Source organism: Lissotriton vulgaris, chromosome 12 (genome assembly GCF_964263255.1).
Source record: "Lissotriton vulgaris chromosome 12, aLisVul1.2, whole genome shotgun sequence".
NCBI lineage: Eukaryota > Metazoa > Chordata > Amphibia > Caudata > Salamandridae > Lissotriton > Lissotriton vulgaris.
The window spans coordinates 743,693,261-743,716,177 of NC_141700.1; the positions used below are offsets into that span (position 1 = coordinate 743,693,261).

General features: G+C 41.7%; 1 protein-coding gene across 1 annotated transcript in view; it reads left to right on the forward strand.

The window, feature by feature from the left end:
- LOC147678535 (extracellular calcium-sensing receptor-like) overlaps positions 1 to 1,343 on the forward strand; it is a 75,504-nt gene extending 74,161 nt beyond the window's left edge. Inside the window, exons 5-6 of the mRNA XM_086945679.1 lie at positions 214 to 337; positions 415 to 1,343. Of these exons, the coding sequence (XP_086801805.1) occupies positions 214 to 337; positions 415 to 1,343 (1,053 nt within the window). The remainder of the gene's footprint in view (positions 1 to 213; positions 338 to 414) is intronic.
- The last annotated feature ends 21,574 nt before the right edge of the window (positions 1,344 to 22,917 follow it).

Genomic DNA, 22,917 nt, shown 5'->3' on the forward strand with positions numbered 1-22,917 from the left:
GCAGACACGAATAAAACTATTGAGCACAAATTGGAGTGATAACATCTGTGGTATCAGAATATAGAGTCACCATTGTGCAATAATTATTCAAGCAACTGCGGCAATGGCAAGCAAGATTTAAAAAGGACTGGGAAAGGCAATGTGTACTCTAAACCTAAACACTAATTAAACAAATTCATGCTCTCTTTGGGTGCATTTGTTTTTTCTTTCAAGAACCCAGTATCGATTTGCACTCCCAGCTGCCCCTCTGGATTTCGAAAGGCTTCTAAAGAAGGACAGCCTGCCTGCTGTTTCTCATGCATTCAATGTTCCCTGGGAGAGATCACCAACCAGTCAGGTACGTACATAGAAGTGCTTATGACTCCTACATAAAAAAAACTTTAGCGATCACTAAAAACCTCTTCTTGCTTTCAGACTCTGTGGATTGTTTCAAATGTCCCTGGAATCAGTGGCCAAATGCTGAGCAAAACCAGTGCATCTTGAAGCCTACTGAGTTTCTCTCCTATGAAGAGTCACTGGGCTCCAGCCTGACAGTAATCAGCTGTATTCTCTCAGCAGTCCCGATTTCTATCCTGCTACTCTTCATCTATTACAGAAACACCCCCATAGTCAAAGCCAACAACCGCAGTCTTAGCTACCTCTTACTTTTTTCCCTCACTCAGTGCTTCCTGTGCTCAGTGGCTTTCATTGGTTATCCTACAGAAGTCAAATGCCTAATTCGTCAGGTCGCCTTTGGAATTTCTTTTGCTCTTTGTATTTCCTGCATCTTAGCAAAAACCATCATGGTAGTTGTTGCCTTTAATGCAACTAAACCCAACAGTGACCTAAGAAGATGGGTTGGTCCACAACTGTCCTACTCGGTCATTGGTGGCTCTACGTTCATTCAGGTTCTCTTGTGTGCCTCATGGTTAATTATCTCTCCTCCTGGATCCGAAATCAACATTGAATCTCAACCAGGACTCATCATACTTCAGTGCAATGAGGGTTCTCCTTTAGCCTTCTGGTGTATGCTGGGGTATCTTGGGCTTCTGGCATCCATTAGTTTCATAGTAGCTTTTATGGCAAGAAAACTTCCTGACAGTTTTAATGAGGCTAAATTCATCACCTTCAGCATGCTCGCTTTCCTCAGTGTGTGGCTCTCTTTTATTCCAGCTTATCTCAGCACTAAGGGCAAGTACATGGTGGCTTTGGAAAGCTTTGCAATTTTGTCTTCCAGTTTTTCCCTTGTCTTTTGCATATTTTTCCCAAAATGCTACATTATGTTGCTGAAGCCAGAGATGAACAAAAAGGAAAGCCTCATGGGCAGAGAAGCGAGCCACAGGAAGAAAATTAAAGAGACTTAGACATTAAATTGTTCCTTTCAGAGTGGAAAATCCTTCTGCTTGAATTTCTTAGTTTTACAATTCCATGAATTTCCGACACTAATTACTTTTTAAGCTTGGGATATCCAATGTAATACAAAGTCAACTCTGATTAGGTTTATTGTAGAATAAAGTTTAAAGGAAATTAAAATTTCTAGAGCTCAGTTGAATAAAAATTTTATTAATGTCCGCCGTGACTACAGAAATCCAATATATTAAAGATGTGATCTTACTCCTTAACATGTATTTTCTTTTCTTTATATTGCTAATGGCCTATACCATAAGTAATAATGTTTACTTGATGTACCAAATTGCTTTCATTTAGTTGGACTCCTTACTTGGTGTTAGAGAAAGTTACACTGTCATATGTATGCTCATAAACATATGTATACATACAGGGGATCATTACGATTGCGGTGAATCTGCCATGGTGTGGATTTACTTTTGGGGCCTGTTGCACCGCCCCCCCCCCCCATGTGCTGGGGGATTTGGCTGTGCACTGGGTGGCAGGCACTGCGTGCTGCATAAATGGAAAACAGAGCATTTCAGACTTTGATGTGGGTCCTGCATCCAGCAGAACCCACCACACTGTTAGAGATAGATGATGCGATCGCCAGGGTGTCGGTCGCATCGTAATCTCATGTGTGGGACCGTCACCTTACAGGTGGACCGTCCAACTACCTGCAACGATGGCGCATGGACTTAAGTCTGTCCGCTATTGTCATCACCCCCATAGTTTGTTGGAGTTATCCTCAGTACAAAAACATTCAAACTTTACTGTGAGTAGTAAAAATAGAACAACTACTTCCAGCAAGTCTTGCTTAACATAAATATCACTGGATATATATTTGAATAGCCAAATATAAACATAAACCAAAGATTACATTTGAAGTTAATTACCAATAATTACATTTCTTTAGTTAACAACAACAATATTCAAACACTAATACCAAAATACATAACAATGTTACACAAACCATATAAAATGTGTTTAGGTACAAAAGTATCAATACCCAAAATTCCCACCCAAGTGAGCAACTGTACATCACATTCCATACTGCATAGGAGATCAAATACATATTGTGTTAAGTAAAACCTAGTGTTTTCCTCTCTCTACATCAGCATAATATAATAACAGTCCTGCCAGAAGAGGAAATTATCCAAATCTAAGATTAAAAAATATCACAGGGTCAATTGATCTCTGTGTTCGTTGTAAGCCAAAAATATTACAATATTCCATTTGCTCCCAGTTTCTCATATTTTACATCCTCTCTGTAAAAAGAAAATAATTATTAGAACAAACATTTTGATAACCAAAGGTCAGATATATATAGATTCAGGTTTGCGGTTACCTGATAGCAAATGTTTGTGATTTATTGTTAGTTAATCCCAAAAAGCTATGTACAACAGTGACCTACCTCATTAATATTCATGAGGTATTGTTACCCATTGGGAATCTCTAAAATCAAAGGGATTTTGACTACCATGTCTGTGTTTACTTTTAACTAAAGCAGCGTTTTTTTTAATGCTGCACATTTTCCTTAAAGGAAAACAGGATGTATTTCAAAAAACAAATTGAAATGGTTTTCTTATAATTTTGGTAAGAGTGGGCTGTGGTCGGTGGGATCACTGCCTGCTCTTAAAAATAGTTTTTGCATACATTAACCAAAGGGAAGGGGTCACCTGTGGATATCTACCCCTTTGTAAATAGCTAACCACCTACTTAAAGTAGATAGTAAAATGCTAAATATTTTCAACTGCATTCAGGTCGCAAAACATTGGCACATGCCACGACTTGCTAGATTAGAAAGGGACACCCTAATTACGCCCCTTCCTAATATCGAAATGCTAACCCATTTTGCAATTCAGTAATATTTTGCCGAATCCTATGATAGGGTTTGGTACATGGGAAAATGCTTTTTTCCAGTTTAAAGCAGCCTGATTCTGCTAATTGTGCAGATTATTACCTGAAATAAGCATTGCACTTCTGGCCCCAAGTGTGGTTTAAAACAAGTACACTAAATTGATAAAAACAAGATCAACAAAGCTAGCAAAAAGGAAGAGATCATTGACTAATGACATATATTTACAGAAAATTCATCAGTCATATTGAGCCATTCAGTATGTATGTGCTTCACTTCAAAAATGTATTTTGATTCCATGCTCCTTGATTTATTTATGCTATGGTTTTACTGCACCATCTATCAAATAAAAAAGACAAATACTTAGATCCTTTTTGTGAAACTGAGCAAAATGATGTGAATCAGGGTAGCTTATGTCATTTGATTTGATTTCTCTTATTTGTTTCCATATGGGCTTAATTACATAAAATATTGTGAGTCTTATATAGATAGTCATGCATGGGCCTTTTAGAACATACAGTGGAAAATCTGCTGTGCATCACGCATATATTTTAATGAGATATGTCATTTTCAGATGAGGAATATCAAATTTCCATACATAATAGCTATTTGTAGATACTGCACCTTTCCTACATCTCTTTAAAGCCTTTAGTTTTAAGGCAACTATCTTTTGAAGGTTTCCCTAGATAAATGTGGAGTAAAAAAATCAATATGGGATTATGGAATGCAAAATGTTATTATTGGGTTATTCACTATTTTATCATTGATTGTCCATCATTTTGCAGTATGTCCCAATATTTACATAATATTTCTTAAAATTATTTCTAGTACTATTGAAAGTTGTAATAGAACACATCATTTCTTCATCTTTGTCCTTTTTTTAAATAAATAATTTAAGACTAACTGCCTGATGTAATTTTTTGCGGTTGGCCAGCGCAATGAAGAAAATGACTTTGTAGTCCTGGCAGAGGTTCTGACTGCTAAATTTTTTAATGTTTATCTTACCAGTGGACATTCAGAACATTAACAGGAACTAACTTCGAGGTGATTCCCGCCATTGGATTATCCATTTGCTGTACGACTCCCTTCAACATGACAGAGCCATACGGCAAACGTAAAAAAAATGACTTTTCAAAAACTAAACCCCAATGCGGGATTTTTGTGCCAGTGACAGGTCGGCAAAACTGATCGGTATGTCCACCTATCTAAATTAGGTGCACGGACATACAGGTCAACCACCAACAACCCTGACTCTGTAAGGCCCTCAGCGGGGTGTAATAACGTCAAAGAGAGTGTATTCTCCTATGTTGTTACACTAATGGTCCGCCACATTTAAATCGGGCAGGCAGACTATCATATTAGGGAAAAGGGTACTCCTTTGCAATGGAATACTCTTTCTTCCAACGTATGAATTGAGCCCTAAGTGTTCTCACGTTTTATGTTCAGGGAAGCAGCTTCATATTGGGGGCTTCCACTAATTTAAATAGGCTCCCCCAATATATAAACATTTCCACAAATCTTCTATCTCTCAGAAAGTTCATTTAACAACACATAACATAGCAAACATTTTAAGTAAAGTTCTAATGAATCTTTGTGGATAACCTCTATCTAAAAAACATCTACACAACACACAGCATTCTGTTTCAAATGATAAGTAGATATTGTAATTATGCCCTACTCTCAGGAGGGCCCCATAGGGGGATAGTGGACTTGAGATTATTAAGATGATGACTCCTTACAATAAAGACAGTGTGGCCTGCTGTTGATTTTGAATAGAGAGGAGTTGTTAACTTACCTTTCCGTGACATCACCCTAAGATTCAGAAATATTACTTCCTCCTTATTCATTGTAAAAGAAAAATATAAATACAAGTCAATGGAATTAATCACATTCACAAAGTCAGCAAAACCATCTAATTTCCTATGCAAATTCACATGAAAATTGTCCATATATCATAGCCATTCTACAATATGATTAGTCAATTAACTCAGATCCTGGAGTCATATTACCTACTCCATCCACTAGCTCGTCAAAAAATTGGCATAGCTGGGGGTGAAGCATTGATGACATCCCTCACTGAGGAATGATCTAGCATTTGCCCCAGTACCGTGCCCTCTCTACCTGCAGAGTATGGCCAGTAATCATGCCTTGTGGGCAAAGTATACAAGGCATTGTCTTTAGCCATGCCGTGTTTCTTGTACCTAGACCAGAAATACCAATTTGGCATGGTCACAATAGTACAGTATCTTTAGCCAGCTGGGCACTCACTTCCCTACCCCACATAATGTGCATGTTTTGGCCTTTGATACATTTGTTTCTGAGAAGAAGACACTTATCAAGTCATCTTATCTAGAAGCGGCCTTGAACATGATCAAGAACTTGGTCTTACCCCTTTCAAAATGTCAATAACCATGGTGTGTGCATCCCATCCCAAAGTTATGAGAGGAAGCCATCTTGCAAGAATGATGTCATTGAGCTTGCTAGTGACTGTAAAAGCCTATTCAGAATAGCATCTTGACTGCATTATCAGAAGTGTCCGTGGTTGCAACCAACATTTTTTAGAAGAAATCACAGATCTTTATGCAGCACATTCCGTAATACAGATGTGGCCCTGTGCAAATTTGGAAATACTTTGCATCAGCACTCATGCCATGTGATAGACGCAGGTGCAGAGGCAAAGCAGCAATCAGGGGAGGCACTGACTGCGCACTGCAAAGAGGTGGAGCATAGTCAGTTTTTCCACAGTGTGGGTCAGTTGGAAGAAGAGAAAGGCGAACCTTTTGATCTACCAGGCACCTCCCTGTCGGTGGGTGCAGTGATTTATTGCACCCATCTGCATAGGGATCCCTACCTCCCTTTAAATTGCAGGCCAAGTTGTCACCTGTAAAGTAAAAAGTAGACCGTAAGCTAAAAACACCTTGTCCTATTTACACAATTGCACTGCCCATGAGCAGGGAGGAATTCTTAGCTGTGCTGGGGGTAGTGCATTCCATGTGATAAGGTTCATTGACTCGGTCTTTGCCCAGTGTACCCTGTTAAATGTGTGCCGCCGGACAGGCCAGGACAATGAGCTCTGCTTTTGGTTATCACCTCAATCCAAAACAACACACAACATTTGAATACAGATTCAGAATACAGAGTAATGTGGTTAATGCAAGTAATATTTGTTATGTATGTGATTCAGAGACTTCAGCTGAGCATCTGTAATATATTCCAAAAATAGACAGGAGTCTTGTATAGCTGTTCTCTCTGTTTGCGACTAAAAGTATGAGTTGAACATTGCAAGGGGTCTACAATGTGGTATTGCTCGCACTCTGGGGAGAACTACCAGAAAACAACTAAATATATACAAACAACCCAAGTCTTATTGAGGGTGTTGCACTAATAGGTCATCCTGTAAAAGCCAGCAACTATTCAGCTTTACACTTTTTGCCCCACCTCATTTAGAGGCTCAGGAACCACTTGGTTTCTGATGGTGAAGTCTAAGCTGGCTCCCTGCCTGAAACTGCTACCCAGCCCACAATTCACCAGAGGACCGCTGGCTTTATAGAAGTAGAAGGGGCTTTCCGTTTAGGCTGGGTCTTCGGGTTTTTTATGTTCATGACCACCAAGAAAGACATAGTAGGCATTGTTTTTTTCACTTTATATAAACATCCCACAGTTTGGGTGTTTGAGTCATTCCGACTCAGTTCTGACCAGCATTTGGAAACTCCGATTCGGTCAGAACCGATTCGTGCACCTCAATGGACAGTGTTTCTGATCGACAAATTACGATGTTGGATTCCGACAGCCTTTCTGACTCGGTCAGACCGACATAAAAAGGCTGTTGGAAACTGACTTTGGGGTCCCCTAGCAAACCCTTCTTCATCCAGATGTCTCTGTTTGGGGCTGTGGGGGAACCCAAGGCTCACCCCTGTAGAACCATGCGCAGTGTGACAGGTGTCATGGGTTTCCAGCCAGAGGGTGAAAGATTAGAGTACTGCAAGGGGAGTGCATGGTGAATTTATAAGTGCTTGGGTTTTGGTGGAGTGGACAGATAAGTACATGGTGCTGGCTGGGTGATTGAAGGAGTGCAGGGGCACTGGAGGGCGATGGCTGGACAGCATGGATAGTGCTCAGTCTATTGTAGCAGTGCATGAGTTAGTGCATGGGTCATTGCATGAGTGCATTGGTACTAAATGGATGATTAAAGTACTGCAAGGAGAGTGCATGGTAAATGTATAAGTGCTTGGATTTTGGTGGACTGATTGGATAAGTCCACACATGTTACATTAGTCCCGCCCCGTCCCTTCACCACTGTGCAAACGCACCCCCCTGGCGGTGCGTTCTGCTTGTTTATCTAGGTGTTACGACATCCTGTGCATTTGATATACCAGAGAGTCAATCTTCCCATCCATCGCCAACAGACTTTTCTGTATGGTTGCAAACATCTGCTTGACTTCATTCGGATCATCCTCCAAGTGGTCTGCTCCAGAGTCAGCAGAGTGCGCCCTCTCTGTCTTTTTAGTTTTGGTACCTTTAGCGTGAAATGGGCATTTGGTTTGGGTGTTGTCTACCCTACCCATGGTGCCAGCTCCTGAACAGGAAGGGGTGAGACAGTCCACCCAGATTGTAGATGGTGAGCGAGGCAGCTGAACAAAATAGGAACCTTTGTCTTCCCAGCACTCCAATCTAGCAAGGGGCCCACCGCTCAAAGGACAGTGTTCAGTAAACACATGGTCAGGACACCCTCAGGGGAATTGCAGTGTCGTCCACACAGCAATCCCCTCCAAACCTGTTTACAATGTGGAGGCAGGAGGCAGTGCCACCCGCAGTAGCCGGAGCGCACCCGCCGTCAAGGGTCGCCCAATTTACAAAGAAACCGGGGAGTTGCAGCGGTCCCCGCCTCTAGGCGCATGCTGCGGGCCCTCTCACCTGACAAGGCGCCGCAGGGAATCCAGAGAAGTCATCTGCGAAGCCACGCCAGCCCAGAATGGTGGTGGATGTGAAGCCTTCATGTCTCCCACCGGGGGCCTGTAAATAATGTCAAGTGGGCCGTGTCGCGCCGTTCAGCTATAGAGCTTCTCCCTCTGGCGACGCTGATCTCATTTCCAATCGTGGGCCACAGTAGGGTGACAGGAAAGCAGATGGTGATAATCCGAAGGCCCAGTTCCAGAGATCTGTGCTGCCCAGGGGGTCCGTTCCACCCTCCTCACCAGGAATGAGGCACATGACCCCCACGCAGGCCACAGATGGAGTCATCAGCCCAGAGCCTGTGGTGTTAGGAGCTACAGCGCCGCCTCCCTGGGGTGTCAGCTTGGTGCCCGCTGGGTCCCGCAACAGCGCAATGTGCCTGTGCACCACGTTCAGGCGCCCAGGCTACAGGATTTCACAATGGCAGCAAGGGACACCCCGCGGCAGCCGAGAGTGGGCATCTCGGATGACTGGTGGCGTCGGAAGATCCCAAGGAGCTCTCAGGTCACAGTTTCAAATAGCGATGCCTCGACCCTGCCTCTGGCTCCACAAGTAGCTGCTCAGCGGGTGTGGCCTGCCGCGGTTCCCGGGTGTTCCAAGGCATCAACCCTCACAGAAACGTCATCGATCAGTAGCTCTTTTCTAGCAACATCAGTTGTGCGTGCAAGCAGGCAGTTTAATATCGTGATTGCTAGAATTTATGCTTTGTGATGCTGACAGCTCGCGGAGCTCTCTTTCTACATGGCCATCTTGTGCTGCGGCAAGCTCCACCCCATAGGAATTTTAAGATTAGGGACCCTTCCATGTAAACCTTGAGGAAACCCTGTGGAAGACAGAAGGTTGGAGAGCCACCCCACCCATGGATACCGAAGTACCCCAGTTACCTAACCCAGAGTCCTATGAGTGCATAGGTGTGAAGTGGCATTGGAAACCGCTGTTGAACCCAATGGAGGACTTTGAGGAAGTGTTGCTGCTGGAAGAAGAGAAAGTGTCTGTTGAAATCCAAAAATGGATTCTTGTCGAGTAGTGCCTGAAAGCAGAGGGGACAGAGTCTGGGTCACTTGAGAGTGACCTGGGACTCTGTAGACGAATGCCCACCGATGTCGGGTGCTTCAGGATAGTTGACGGTGACCTTGACTTTGCAGGTGGGGACTAGGTGTTGAGGATGACCAGGAGCCAGATGCGAGCTGTCCCACAAAGGTTTTTGAGTGCTGAGGGCTTGATGTCCAGCAGGAGCACTAACAGCCTAGGAAGTGTAGGGTTTGGACCAGCAAGGTCCGGGAGACTAAAGACAAGCAGGGGAGTCAGGGCAAGCCCAGAGGTATCAGGGGAGCCCAAAGAAAACAAAGATGACTTTCAATTGGACCCACAGACCGGAGGCACAGGAGTCGCAAGAGGACCTCGAGCAACTTTACAAAACAACAGGCCAAGGAGCACACAGTGTGAGGTGGGTGAAGATCTTTGTCGGAAATAATGCCAGAGGTTGGGGCTACTGGAGCCCAATTCACTTGTCACATGATTGCCAACAAGCACATGCACTTGCAAAAGTATGCAGTGAACACGGGTTTGAGTATTGCAGCCCCCATGAGAGATACTGCCGTCAAACTCGGTAAGAGGGCAGTTCAGATCTCGAGGAATGTAGAAACCCCCCTCCTGTGTTGCTGAATCTTTTGGAGTCTGTAGGAGCTCGGGAGACTGGTCAGCAGTGTTGCAGTTCCTGCAAATGCACAATGGTTTCCGTTCTGAATCTTGTCCACAACGAATCTAGGATCCTACAACCAGGTAAGCACTTAAGTACGCACAGGAATGGGCAGGACAGATTCAGAGGAGCCTCTCAGGAGATGGTCTGGACAAGGGGGAGGTTACTCTCATGTCCTTTGTGCAGTTTCATGCCAGAACGGGACTGATTTGCAGTGGACTATGCACAGGGGTACCAAATGTTTCCCTTATGCAGACATTCAGCAATTGGTTTGTCTATTGGTTTGTCAATGGTTTAAAAAATGGTAGTCTGTATTTTAGAGTGGGTGTATCAAATCTTATATTAGGGTGTGAGGAGTTGCATAAAATGATCACATCTATGATGTAATCAGTGATGTCATTTGAGATGTCATCAATGATGCCATCAGTGATGTCACTGACCATGTCATGAGTGATGTAATATGTGACTTCATCAGCAGTGCATTGCGGGGGCACGAGTTATAGTTAGCTCTACTATCTATAATGGCCGAATTTCTCTTGTTTTATATTAGTGAAATGTCCAACTAACAATAACGTCCCTGAAACCTATGGTTTTTTCAGTGAATTTCTAAGGTTTTTTAAATTCTAATTTCAAATTATAATGTTTATTAAATCTTTATATTTTTCTTTAACTTTGATTTTTTTTGGGTGATATTTTCTAACTTTGACATGCTAAAATAGTTTTTGTAATTTTTTGTGTTTGTTATTAAAAGTATATAATGTATTCTTTTTTATTAAATACTAAAATAAACCTATCTCGGTGGGTGCATGGATTCAAACGGCCATATTGGTGAAGTCGTGAAGGATGCGCGTTTCAGCCAGCCCACTCCGCTTACACTTACAGGGAAGGAACAACAACACTACATGTGCCAGGTCTTCCCTGTAGTGATCTGCTGATCGCAGGTATAGTTGTCAGCATGCCACAGCCACTCTCTCACGGCTGGTTTACACCCACACCACACCTGTGCAGCACAGGCGTCACAGGACATTTGACCCTTCCAATAAAAAGGGCAGGTGGCACGTGCTGGATGCCATTTCCATTCTCTCCCATGACTTGAAGTATACAGAGTTGGTGGCAGCTGTGGCACTTTGCCCGACATGTGCCTCCCACCACGTGGCGATGACTTGAGCTCCACTGAGATAGTACTATCAGAGCTGAGCAGGTGTGCAGCCTGCAAGGATGCATAGGCCTGGATACACCATCCTAGCAATCAAGACCCCATTTGAATTGTAAACTCAGTGGGACTGCATGTACGCCACACAGAGATGACTCCTCGGTGCGGTGCATTGATATTTTTACAGCCATTGCAATATCAAGAACCAGAATCAAATGCGCGACCTTCTGGTTGCTAAGGACGCGGGCCTCTGTCTTGGAGCATGCTTCAGCATTTGATAGGCCCTCTTGGACACACGCTGGTGGCAGAAGTTGAGCAGAGAGGCTTATTTGTGCAGCGGAGGGCAGTCACCTCTGTGCGGTTGGATTGGATGGCGTGCAGCAGCTTGGGTGCGCAGAGGCGGGCAGACACCTCTGGGCGGTGGGAGTGGATGGTGTGCAGCAACCTGTGTGCACAGGGGCAGGCAAACACCTCTTGGCGGCGGGAGTGGATATAGTGCAGCATCCTGGGTATGCAGGGGCGGATAGACACCTCTGGGCAGCGGGAGTGGATGGTGTGCAGCAGCCTGGGTGCACAGGGGCAGGACAGCGATTAAGGCATGTGCAGTTGTATGTACTCTGCCATTACTGATTCTCTACTATGGTTCAGAAGAGAAGCCTGAGGGCTGCAGTATGTCCCGGCACGTGGTTGGAGACACACCGGTGGTGGATAGGTGAGCGGTTTGGGTTTTGTCTGCAAAGTTGGCACTCACTCTCCCTCTCCATCTCTTCCTTTCTTTCCATCACACTTTTCCTCTCTTTTTCTCTCTCTCACACTTTCTCTCTCTTCCTCTTTCTCAACTCTTTCTCCTTTTCTCTCTCTCAATCGATCTCTCTTTCTCTCTTTCTCTCTCTCCCTCTCCTTTGATAGGTTCATGATGCACAATCTTATCTTGCTTTTTGTCTAGCAGGCTGTGATTCACAGATTGTCTAGGGATGACACGCCATGGTTGTACCTACTTTTATTTTGTTGTTTTGTTTAAATAAAATGTTTTCTTTGTAAATTCATAGATGACAGTGATTCTCATTTGTCCAATTTCACATGCATCTTGATTGTTATAATTGTGTGACATCAGCCAATTTATTACGTTCCAGATTTTGGAAGGTTTCTGTCACATTTGTTTGTTGGGGGGGTCATGGGGGCATGGCGGACAAGGGGGTGTCGGGCACTCTTAGGTATCCAAGCTGCATGATCATTGGTGCCATGGCATCTATTGTCGTTCAGGTGTGCCTGTGGGCTGGGCTCCCTTTCATGTTGCAGGTTGTAGTCTGGGTCAGAGCAGGTGTAAACTTCCTGGTGCTAACTCACCTTATCGCCTGTTTTGTGTTCTCTTTGCCGATCTTGCTGGTCTTTAAGAATATTGCGAAGTGGTGTGCTTGCTGATTTTTGCTCGGGAACGCCTACTCTAAATCTCATTAGCGACATTTGCCGTGGTCATCCGTGACAATGTTTTTTTAGGCTGCTATCGCTGGTAAACTGGTGATATAGGCTGTTTGCACCAGCTTGTGAATTATGCGTTAAATGTATTATCATTTTGGCTGCGATAAAGTGCTGTTAACTCAGCGATGTGTCCTTGAGAATATGCCCCCCGGAGTTTTAAAGACCGGAGAAGTACTCGAGTGCTGCACGTATATATATATATTTTTTTTCACTGAAAAAACCATAAGTTACAGGCACGTTATAGTTGGAAATTAGCATTTAAAAAACCTTAGAAATTCACCGAAAAATACATAGGTTTCAGGGTTTGTCATTTGAGATGTCATCAGTGATGTCACTGACCATGCCATGAATTATGTAATATGGGACACCATGAGCAGTGCATTGCAGGGGCGTGAGTTAGTCAGCTGATCTAACTATAACGGGGGAATTTCACTTGTTTTGTACGAGTGAAATGTCCAACTAACTATAACGCCCACGAAACCTATAGTTTTTTCAGTGAATTTCTAAGGTTTTTTAAATGCTAATTTTTAACTATAACCTGCCTGAAACCTATGTTTTTTTCAGTATATATATATATATTTATAAGGCACATGACAATTATCTTGAGGAAGCATGAACCATCGTGCGCAACTGTGTTTGAAAATAGTGTGCTCTCCGAAGCTTTGGTTCTTTGTGGAAAATTAATTGGCGGCAGTTCCTTGTTGTGGAGAAGCACCACCGAAATGAGGGCCATGGAAACAATTGAACTATGCTGAGTTTCCTCTTGGAATTTTCAAACAGCACCGGTGATGGCTCATCGTGTCCTGGGGGCCCACTGGAGGGCATTATAAAGTTAATCAAAGACTCGGACTGAGTACGGAACCTACCAAGGTTAACTCACATAGAAAGAGGCACCCCAGACTACTATAGTTTAAAACACTGACTCAAAGTACCATCATGCAAATGTATGCAAATTACTGACGTCATGAATAAAAACGTGTCAAAATGGTGCCGCTTTCATTTCTGTCCCTGTCGAGAACAGCCTGTGATCAAGGAGAAGGAATACTCCGAAACGCGTAAGGCACATGACAATTATCTTGAGGAAGCATGAACCATCGTGCGCAACTGTGTTTGAAAATAGTGTGCTCTCTGAAGCTTTGGTTCTTTGTGGAAAATATATATATGTATATAGTTGACAGAAAAGACCTCCTCAAAGAAAAGACCTACACTGCCAATGACTCAAGTAACACTACCAGATTCATCACTGACTACCACGGTCAAGCTAGGGAGGTTAGGAAAGCCTTTGACAAATACTGGAATGTCCTGAAGTTGGACAAAGACCTCGCTACAGTAACCAGTCCCTATTCCCAGATCACCTTTAGAAGGGCCAAATCTCTAAAAGACATCGTTTGCACTACTTTGATCCCCAAGAAAACAACAACCAATCCAGTAATGGGGATTTACGTTTGTGGGAAATGCAAGGCGTGTAAACACAGTGTCAGCACTAAAACTATTAAACTGTCCAAAGATCTTGACACCTTCAAAATCCGGACACACACATCTTGCCACACTGATCATGCTGTCTACGCCCTTAATTGCCCTTGCAAGCTCAACTACATAGGCAGCACCAAACTTGCAGCGAAGGATAGAGTGTTGCAGCACATGAGGGCCATCACGAAAAAAGATAAGAACTACCCCATAGCCAGACACTTTGAGTCCCACCATAAGAGCAATGCCAGCCTCCTGTCTTTTTGTGTTCTGGCGACAGTCCCCGTGAGAGAAAGGGGAGGAGACAGAGTTCAGGAACTCCGGAGGTTGGAATCCAAACTCATTATCAAATACCACACCATGCAGCCAGAAGGACACAATCATGATGAAGAACTGGAAGTACACCTTGGTTGAATGCATGTGTTTGGTTTCATTCATGAATAACAATACTGAGTTGACTGTCATTTGAGCTCACAAGACTTTTGGTTTGTGAGATGTTTGTGTTCTGTAATATGCATTCATGCGATTTTATTGTCACTTTTTCACATTTAGTCACGTTGCTTTTATTTCTTTCACCAGATCTCTGTGAGGAGTAACAAGAGATTTCAATGCACGGTCACTTGACCAAAACTCACGTATGGCAGTTGAGCATGTATGAATTGGAGCACTGGCGGCGTTTTTCATCACTCTGCAAGAGGTACCCCGGGTCATCCACGGGTTCATTTGTGGACACATGCTGGAATTTGTCCACGGTTGCCCACTGGGGCGTGATCGAAACTTTTATTCCTGCATCCATGTGTCTTTGATTCACGGCTGTGAATTTACCACAATGCCCAGAATGATAGACGCTTTGCCCACTGGGGCGTAATTGAGTTCTTTCCCTAGTGGATTCGTCTTTGAACAGTTGTAATGAGACTGAACTATGTACCTCGCCTAGTCAGGTGGACAATTACCCTTTCTGACCACCCTTAGAAGAATCAACTCTGTTTACCAAGTATATGTCTTTAGTTGGTATCGTTTTGATTATTGTCACTAATCAGCGCATTTGATTTATATGCCCATATTCCGCCACCAGGTTGTTTCTTCCGTGCATGCCAATGTTTATTTTTAATTTTTTATTTCATTTCACCGCACGTTATTATTGATCACTGCGACTGACTGATGCATTGTAGCTCGTAATGTTTAATTCCTGCGAGTCTGTTCACTATTTCAAATGTTATGTGACTGTATTTAAACCTATGATTTACTCACACTCACGCTCGTGATCAAGAGGAAATTCTCCTCGAAACGCGTCAAGTGGAGCTATCATTAAAAGCTCACTGAATTGCAAAAGCTGGCCCGGACATTCCTTCTTTATCAGGTTTTGGATGAACTTTTGATTTATTTGGGACTCGCTATCCCGTCTGGGCCCTCCGCTGCAAGGGGCAGGGGTTCAGAGCGAAACTGCAGCTTTGGATATATATATATATATATTACCTTTGCCCGAAAATTTGATAATATACGAAAAAATCAACAACAACAACAGAGAATGGGGCGAGGCAAAGGCCCTACAGCCAGCGCTCAGTCAAGACCTACAGAGGAAGAAGCTGGAACCATATCCAGTGATCAATATACGTCTAATAGCGAAGATGACTCAGAATTGAGAAATGCGCCCACAACAACGACAGAAATGACACCATCGCCGGGGGAAGAGATGGAGATTTTAGCCGCTCAATGAATGGCAACTTTGAGACCAATGACCCGCTCTCAAACACACGGAAGCAGGCAAACCACAAACGCAAGCAAAGGCGCAATGCAGCAAAACACAGGCAAATATCCAAATCAACCCCGAAGAAAAAGGAATTACTGGAAAAAGAAACAAAACGAACAATAATCAACTTGTCAAACTTGAAATTAACACAGAAAGAGGAGAACACCTTGAGTCTGGGCTTATCATATTGTCCACCAAACAACTTTGACTATCCTAACACCCGGATGGATGTGTACAAAGGAGTGAGAAAGTTAAAGTTAAAAAAGTTATATGCTATGAAGAAATCCTCACAAGAAATGGAGGAAACTCACCTACCCATGACAGCGTCTCAAGAGTTAGACATGGAACAGGAATTGGAGGATTTATGGAATGAAGAGAGCGGTCAAGCCAGTACATTAGAACAAAGAGCAGTAACACTACTTAGCAAAGGAGCAGGTTTAACACATTTTAAACCAAAATCAAAGTATTGCCCAATAATGTTGCATGACGCCATAGATACGTTTCATGAAGTTGTATCTCAAAAAATAAAAAAACTGAACAAAAAATTTGGTACAAGTACTGTCATGCAAAGACATCGAAACCAAGATCACATGTATTTCCAGCTAATGAAAAAACTCTCTACAAACAAGGAGGTTATAATCCATAACAGCGATAAAGGGGGAAATATAGTATTGTGGCCTTATGAGGAATATATGAAAGAGGCCATGCAACAGCTAAATGATAGACAATGTTATTCCAGAACTGATGTTAGCAAATTGAAAGAAATGTACCAAACGTATTATAAGAAACTATCGAGCTGGCGAAATAAAAACCTCATCAGCGAAAATGAGTATAAGTATCTAAAAAACGAGAATCCAACAGTGCCAACAATATACTTTATACCTAAAGTACATAAGGACTGCAATAAACCACCGGGACGTCCTATTATTAGTGCAAGAAACAGTTTACTGGAAAAGACATCGGTCTATGTTGATTTCTTCCTTCAAGAACATGTTAAATCATTAATGTCGTATGTTAGGGATACTAGTGACTTTTTAAACAAGATAATGGACTTTCAGTGGAATGGCGAATACATCATGATGGCAATAGATGTAACATCATTATATACCAGTATAAAGCATGAAGACGGTCTGCAAGCAGTAGAGTATTATTTGAGTAACAGGGCTCCCATGTTTCACCAACACAATGAAATGCTGGTAGCAATGATTAGATTTTGTTTACACAACAATATATTTATGTTTATTCATCTATTGTACTGCCAAATACAAGGCGTAGCTATGGGGGCTAGTTTCTCCCCAAGCTATTCATGCCTGCACATGGGCAAATGGGAGGAACTGGTCCTGGGAGGAGTACATGCTGACACTGTAAGAACAAAAGTCAAAATATGGCTAAGATTTATAGATGATTTATTTGTAATCTGGCACGGAACAAAGGGAGAGGCAGAAATCTTCTTGGATGAAATAAATAATAATCATCTGAATTTAAAATTCACGGCTGAGATCAGTGAAACAAGCGTGAGTTTCCTAGACACAGAGGTGTTTGTAATTAATAACACCTTACAAACTAAACTCCACAGAAAGAAAACGGCAGGGAACTCCCTATTGCACGCCTCAAGTTCACATCCCCATCATTTAGTGAACAGCATTCCCTACGGCGAAATGCTAAGGATAAAGAGGATATGCAGTACCCAGGAAGAATTAGAGCTAGCCCGACAAGAAAGTAAGGAGAGATTCCTAGTCAGGGGTTACTCTAATAAGACTATAAATCAGGCTATAGCAAAAACTAACTTAGCTGAGAGAGAGACATTATTGGCTGGTAAAACAACCAAAAAGTCTGATCAACCAAATACAGGTTCACAGGCAAGCCAAGGGGATCTGGAAGTGAATACTTTTCGTTTAGTTGTAGGATATAGCAGACAACATAAAACTATACAAAAAATTATCCAAGATGCTTGGCCCACAGTCTTAAGCGATCCAGTATTAGGACCCCTGCTACCGCAGAGGGTGTCCATTACGTACAGTAGAGGTCCCTCAATGAGGGATGCACTGGTGGTGTCAGATCCAGAAATAATTGGCAAACCAAACTGGTATCAGAACCTGAAGGGTTTTAAACGATGTCCTACTTGCAAAGCCTGCACACATGGTGTAAATACAAAAACTTATCTAAGCCCCTTCAGAACAAAACCCTATGTGATCAATAAAATGCTGAATTGTAAAACCGAGTATACAGTATACGTTTTAACCTGCCCATGTGGGTTGAACTACGTAGGGTCGAGCAAACTACAGGCTCACGTACGTATACTACAACATCTACGAGCCATAACAAATATGGACAACACGTATCCGGTGGCTCGCCACTTTAAAAAGCACCATGCATCCAATAATAAAGGGTTAAAATTTTACCTTATTGATGCGATTTCTCCTAACAGGAGGGGTGGGGACCGAGAAAACAAGTTACGAAAACTAGAAACGCGGTATATTCTTTTGTTGGATTCAAAACATCCTAATGGATTGAATCTTACGGAAGATATGTACACGTGCTTATCTTATTAAAACCATGTATACAAATAAATATGTGTATGATCCAAAAAAAGAGAAAGAAAAAGGATTTGATCAACTGCTCCAACAAGACAAATGATATGTATATTAATGCAGATACAACATCCCTGATCAATACTAATTTCAGTATGCTGTAAATATTGTGCATATATATGAATTATATAGGATGATGTAAATATTTTATAAATATTTTATGAAATGTTTTTATTAACAAATAGCATAGAAATCAAGGGGTCACTATATAAAGTTGCCGAGGTTGGAAGAGGAGGACAAATATAAAATCAATACACATGATGGAAAAGCAGGGAAATATGACAGATGATGATGGGAAAAGAGATATAAGATGTATATAAACAAGATTGATTGAGAAAATATCTTCAATGGAACGTACAAACTGTTAAAAAGGATGTAAATATATATGAAATGGTACAAGAAACGATAATAGAAAAGTGGATGAATATATGGAAAGTAAAAACAAAGAATAAGATATGAAAATCTTTTTTAATCAGGTGGAAGCACCATCACCACAGAGCACTTTAAAATTTACTGTCAATTGCCGTGGAAAAAGAAATTATATTTGATAGGAAAATAGTAGTGATGCAATGGGTTAATGGATTATTGTATTTTACAAAAATTTAACACAATCCTACAAATAGTATTTTACATATTGATGAATCTTAATCTATGATAAACTTGTTAAGTATAAATGTATTTTACATATATCAAGTTTTTAAGGTTCTAACCTGCAGCACATGAAATGTATTTTACGAGGATTATACTAGAAAGATATGTATTTCTTCCATGTCTATGACTCTAGAAAATCACGTGGTCATTGAATCACAATACCACTGTCACTTTAAAAAGCCTTCGCGCTCAAATGTATCTGTCGAGTGAACAAGCGGCGTTCGCGCCGCGAAACGCGTCTCTGACATCTGGCTGCAATAAACATTTGAAGCACTAAAGAGAATTGGGTCCGTGTCCTGTTTGGTTTCAGCGTGGAGTGAACGCGGGTTCTAACACAGGATTTGGAATATATATATATATATATATATATATATATATATATATTCACTGAAAAAACCATAGGTTTCACACCAGTTATAGTTAGCTGGAAATTTTACTGATATAAAACCATTGAAATTCCCACGTTATAGTTAGTCGGACTCACTATAACTTGCGCGTACAATGCACTGCTGATGACATCACTCATGACATCACTGATGAGACCATCCAGTGAATGTGTGTCTTTCTGAAAAATAAATTTGTTTTATATATGTATTTGTAAAGGTCGATGGAAGAATAAATGTTTAAATAAGTGTGTAAATGGATGTTTTTTTAAAAAAAATTGGTTGGGTAACTGGCATATTATGTGTATCTTAGTGAATACATATATTAGCGAGTATTGTTTAAATATTTAAATGTTTGTATCAGTGTTTCTCTTTGTGTATAAGTGGCTGCATGGGGTTGGTGACTGACTCACTGTTTGTATGTGTTTTGAAGACAGCATATGTGCAGGACTGTATGGGTGGATGAGTGTATATATGTGTGTGTTAGTGAGTGAATGACTGTCTCACTAGTGTCTTCATTAGTAACGACATATGTTTTAATCTAGTATATGTGAGTATTGATGTATATAAGTGAGTATAGTATATATAGTGAGAGATTGTAGGAGTTCCTGTGTAAATAAGTATGTGTTTCTATAAGTGATTGTTTAAGAGAGTAAGTATGGGTAAGTTTCCTTAGAAGTAAGGTGGCAGTGTGTGTATAAATGTATATGCAAAGAAATGGATGTTTAATAGTTTATTTGCATGTGTGAGTATGTGTGTGAGTAACTTTTGGATGATTGCTGATGTGTAACAGGATGTGTAGGTGTATCACTACATATGATGAGTGAGTATATGTATGAGTGACTATATAGAACTGTTGGTGAATGAGTGGATGTGTATATAGATGGTGGAATTACTGAATTGGTTGTTGTTACTGGTTTGGGTATCTCCATTTTTTAGAAAATGTTTGTTTCTATTTTTGAATATGTGTTTCAAGCGTTACATTACACTGAAATTAGGTCTGTCACTCTGTCACAAGGATGGTGTCATCAGTGATGTCATGAGTGATGTCATCAGCAGTGCATTGTACGCGCAAGTTATAGTGAGTCCGACTAACTATAACGTGGGAATTTCAATGGTTTTATATCAGTAAAATTTCCAGCTAACTATAACTGGTGTGAAACCTATGGTTTTTTCAGTGAATTTCATAGGTTTTTTAAATGCTAATTCCTAACTATAACTGGTGTGAAACCTATGGTTTTTTCAGTGAATTTCATAGGTTTTTTTAATGCTAATTCCTTTGTATATCGAGTTTCTAACCTTTTTTTTTTTTACAATTTGCTGTTTTTTTTAAGTATTCATTTTTTTTATAATTTTTTTCTTTTGCGCTCTGGGTGCGCGCTCCTGGAAGCTTTCAGCTAAGCTCTCCTGTAAGCTTCTCCGAGAGCTCATCTGAAAGCGCACCCAGAGCGCAACTGTCGTTCGTGAAAAAAAAATATGAATGAAAAGTTAATAATAATGCAAAACATTTCGTACCATACAAATAAAATTTGTTTTTTTTAATATTGAAAATGATTATGCATTTCTATTAAAGATTGATGACGTCACTTCAGCGCACAACGTACGTGCCCTCGGAAGCGCCTACGTGCGCGGCTCCTAAACGCACGCAAAAGCGCCTACGATCGCGCCACGTGTGCGCCCCGGAAGCGCCTACGATCGCGCCACGTGTGCGCCCCGGAAGCGCCTACGATCGCGCAGCGTAAACGCACCCGGAAGTGCACCCGAGCGCGCAGCGTAAGCGCGTCGGGTCATGTGACCCTAAAATAACACTTTTCATTGGTTGCTAACAGTTTTTTTTTACAATGAATGAAATCCCCACCCATTTCCTTCACTTCTTCTTTCACTTTTGTGACTGAAAGACCTGCTTTTTTGCTGCTCCTTTTTTCTTGGTTCATCATGGCTGCCAGATCATCCAGCAGTGAAGATGACTTCATTGATGAAGAGCCACCTACCCCAAAGGTGAAGGGACATTTCATTTGGAAATTTTTTAAGTTTCCAGAAGGCCAGAAGAAGGTGAATGCACCAAAAGTAGAGTGCAGGATCTGCAAAAAGGTCCTGTCACGGGGTAACCCCCTAAAAAAATACTCTTTTGGCAACTTCACGATGATTCGCCATGTGGAGACCAGGCACCCCCAGAATTTTGCCCGAGAAAGTGTCAGGGCTCTGGCACAGGAGGTTCCCTCTACATCAACAGGAGGAGCAACTTCTTCTGGAAGAGACCAATCTCAGGGGCAGGTAGCAAACATCCAACCTGCATTCAACCATGGGGTCGTCAGATGCAGATACTGCAATCAACTCCTCACCTATGGGGAGCAAAGTGTCCTGCTCATGGTTCGGGCATTAGAGAACCATCACTGCCCTTCCCACCCCTAATTTTTTTCTTTTCTTTTTGCTCCTGTTGAGCAGTTTCTATTCCCTGTTTTTGTTCCTCTTCAGTTAAAAGAAGAAAACCAAAAGTTCTTTTCAGAACTACCTCCAATTCTCATCAAAGAGCTATAATCTTAAAAAATGAAGAGTAAGTGAAATATAGTGCATTGATAATTGAAAGGAGAATGAGTAAGAAAGAACAGAAAGGTATGAGAGGTGAAAGGAAGTGAAGTAGGAGGACTGAAAGAAGGTGAGTGTTAGAAAAGAAATTTATGACACAGTGAATAAACTGGAGGCCTCATTTCTGAAAAGTGACGCATCGCTACGTGAAAATAGCGATGCGTCACTTATCTGGACGCACTCCTTATGACATTCCACATATGTCATATTTAATATATGACTAATCAATTCGCAAGGAGTTACAGATATGTCAGTATTTCTGACATATCTCTAAACACAAAAGTAACGCATTGCAGGAGTGCGTCACAAAAGTGACGCAACTCCAGTAATGTGTCCTTTCACATGGAAAAAGCACCATGTGAAAGGTTTGCTGAGAAGCAGGCGCAAGATTTTGGCGCAACTGCATCCTAAAAGTGACGCACTGCGTCATTATTACCAAGCTTTTTGCAAGGAACACCCCCTCTGCATGCATTATACCTGACACTATTTTTTAAAAAGTGACGCATCTAGGTACATGGGTCACTTTTTAAAACTCTGCGCCATATTGTATCTGCATCAGGTATAATGTATGCAGAGGGGGCAATCCCTCGCAAAAAGCTTGGTAATAACAACGTACTGAAATCTATGAGATTTCCCTGCGTCATTTTTTGGATGCTATTGCGTCAAAATTTTGCGCCGGCCTCGCATCACTTTTATGTTTACACATATGTCAGAAATACTGACGTATCTGTAACTCCTTGCAACATGATTCGTCATACATTAAATATGACACATCTGGAATGTCATAAGGACTGTGTACAGAAAAGTGACGCATCACACCAACAGTGTAATAAAATGTGCCTCGTTGCACTATATTTAAAGGATGCAACAGCATCCTAAAAGTGACGCAGTGAAATCTCAAACATTTCACTGCGTCGCTATTACAAAGCTTTTTGTGGGGGAACACCCCCTCTGCATACATTATACCTGACGCTATTTTTAA